Source organism: Buceros rhinoceros, unplaced genomic scaffold (genome assembly GCF_000710305.1).
Source record: "Buceros rhinoceros silvestris isolate BGI_N320 unplaced genomic scaffold, ASM71030v1 scaffold38789, whole genome shotgun sequence".
Classification (NCBI taxonomy): domain Eukaryota; kingdom Metazoa; phylum Chordata; class Aves; order Bucerotiformes; family Bucerotidae; genus Buceros; species Buceros rhinoceros.
In genome coordinates, this window is record NW_010432755.1 from 1 (window position 1) to 1,339 (window position 1,339).

Below are 1,339 nucleotides of genomic sequence, written 5' to 3' on the forward strand. Positions count from 1 at the left end.
TTATGGAACTGATCTTAACACCACTGCTAGCGAAAGCAGGAGAATATTGGCTGCATTCCCATGCAGCCAGCTAGTTCCACCGGAGCTGACCCGGGCAAGAGATGAAGTGATTCTCCTACTTCGATACCAGTCACAAGTGAGTAACTAGTGCTGCTTCTGCTGCCTACGGATCTAATGATAATGAGTTAATTCAGGACAAAACCAGAAGCCCTGTCTCCTGCCTTGAGTGCCAAATCTCTGTATGTTTTGAAGCCTGCTTTGTTTCTGTAAGTGGAATTGAACTTTGGGTATATAAATTACCGCGTCTGGTTGTCCTGTTTGTTACCTGCCTCTGGAGGGTATACTCTTCCTTGTGTAGTATTTTGAAAAGTACCATCCAGTAAGACAAACAGAAGCTCAAGAGCCAGGGAGGGTATGAAGTTTCTTCATTCAAGCATACGAAACATGACTAAGGTGTCCAGGCTGCAAGAACTCCATGTGAACCAAATTAAAATCTTGAGTTTAGATCAGACTCAATTCTAAAAGCTTATATATCGGGTAAATACTAGGGGGAACACTAAGTTGTCACTTCAGAGAAAACTGGCTTTAAACAGACTATAAGCTACTACAGGCTAGGAATCAGATGGCTTATCTTCTCACAGTAATAGGTATGGAGGCAAAAATCCTTAACAAATTATACAACAGAACTTCCTTAAACTTGATAGGGAGAAGCTACATGGCTACCTGCAGTAGCTGGGGACTGGGTTTGATGGCAACAGACCCTTACCAGGCTTATACCTTGTTAACTTTATTATTCAGGAAAAGCAAGTGAAGACCATGTCATTGATGTTCTGATACTCAGAAGTTACCACTGTGGGTATTTTCAGCTGTAACAGTTTTTTTCTTTTCCTTTATAAGGTGGCTGGCTGGCTTCTGATTGCTGTGGTAGTCATCACTGTCTTCCTTTCTTGCTGCCTGGCAAGCTGCTTCTCCCCACTCAGCTTTCTACACTTCAGATACTGGAGCAACTATGTTCATAATGAGCAGGAGCTCTTTGACGAAGCGACAGACCAGCACTCCAGGCTCTATGCCATGCAGCATGTCAGGAAATTCTTTGGCTTTGTCCCAGGGAGCGAAAATGTGAAGGAAATCCGCATCCCATCTCTCAAAGAGTGGCAAGCCATTTCTGGACTGGCCTTTCTAAAACGGGTGGATAAGGAGCACTATGACTACAGCCTCCTCCACGACTGGGCGCTCAAAGAGTCTGTAGATGGGAAATACCTGAAGACTGATGAAGATCCTGTGACCAGAACACAGCTCTGAGGGCCTGAGCCCCCACCAACACCTTGCAGAAAAGCAG

At 44.7% G+C, this 1,339-nt stretch overlaps 1 protein-coding gene across 1 annotated transcript; it reads left to right on the forward strand.

Annotated features, from left to right (window-relative positions):
* Window positions 1-25: 25 nt before the first annotated feature.
* Window positions 26-1,302, forward strand: FAM26D (family with sequence similarity 26, member D; the record flags this gene model as incomplete). The annotated part of the gene is made up of 2 exons (XM_010143883.1): window positions 26-136; window positions 898-1,302. Coding segments are annotated over 2 exons (516 nt in total), but the record flags the coding sequence as incomplete, so codon positions are not given.
* Window positions 1,303-1,339: the final 37 nt, after the last annotated feature.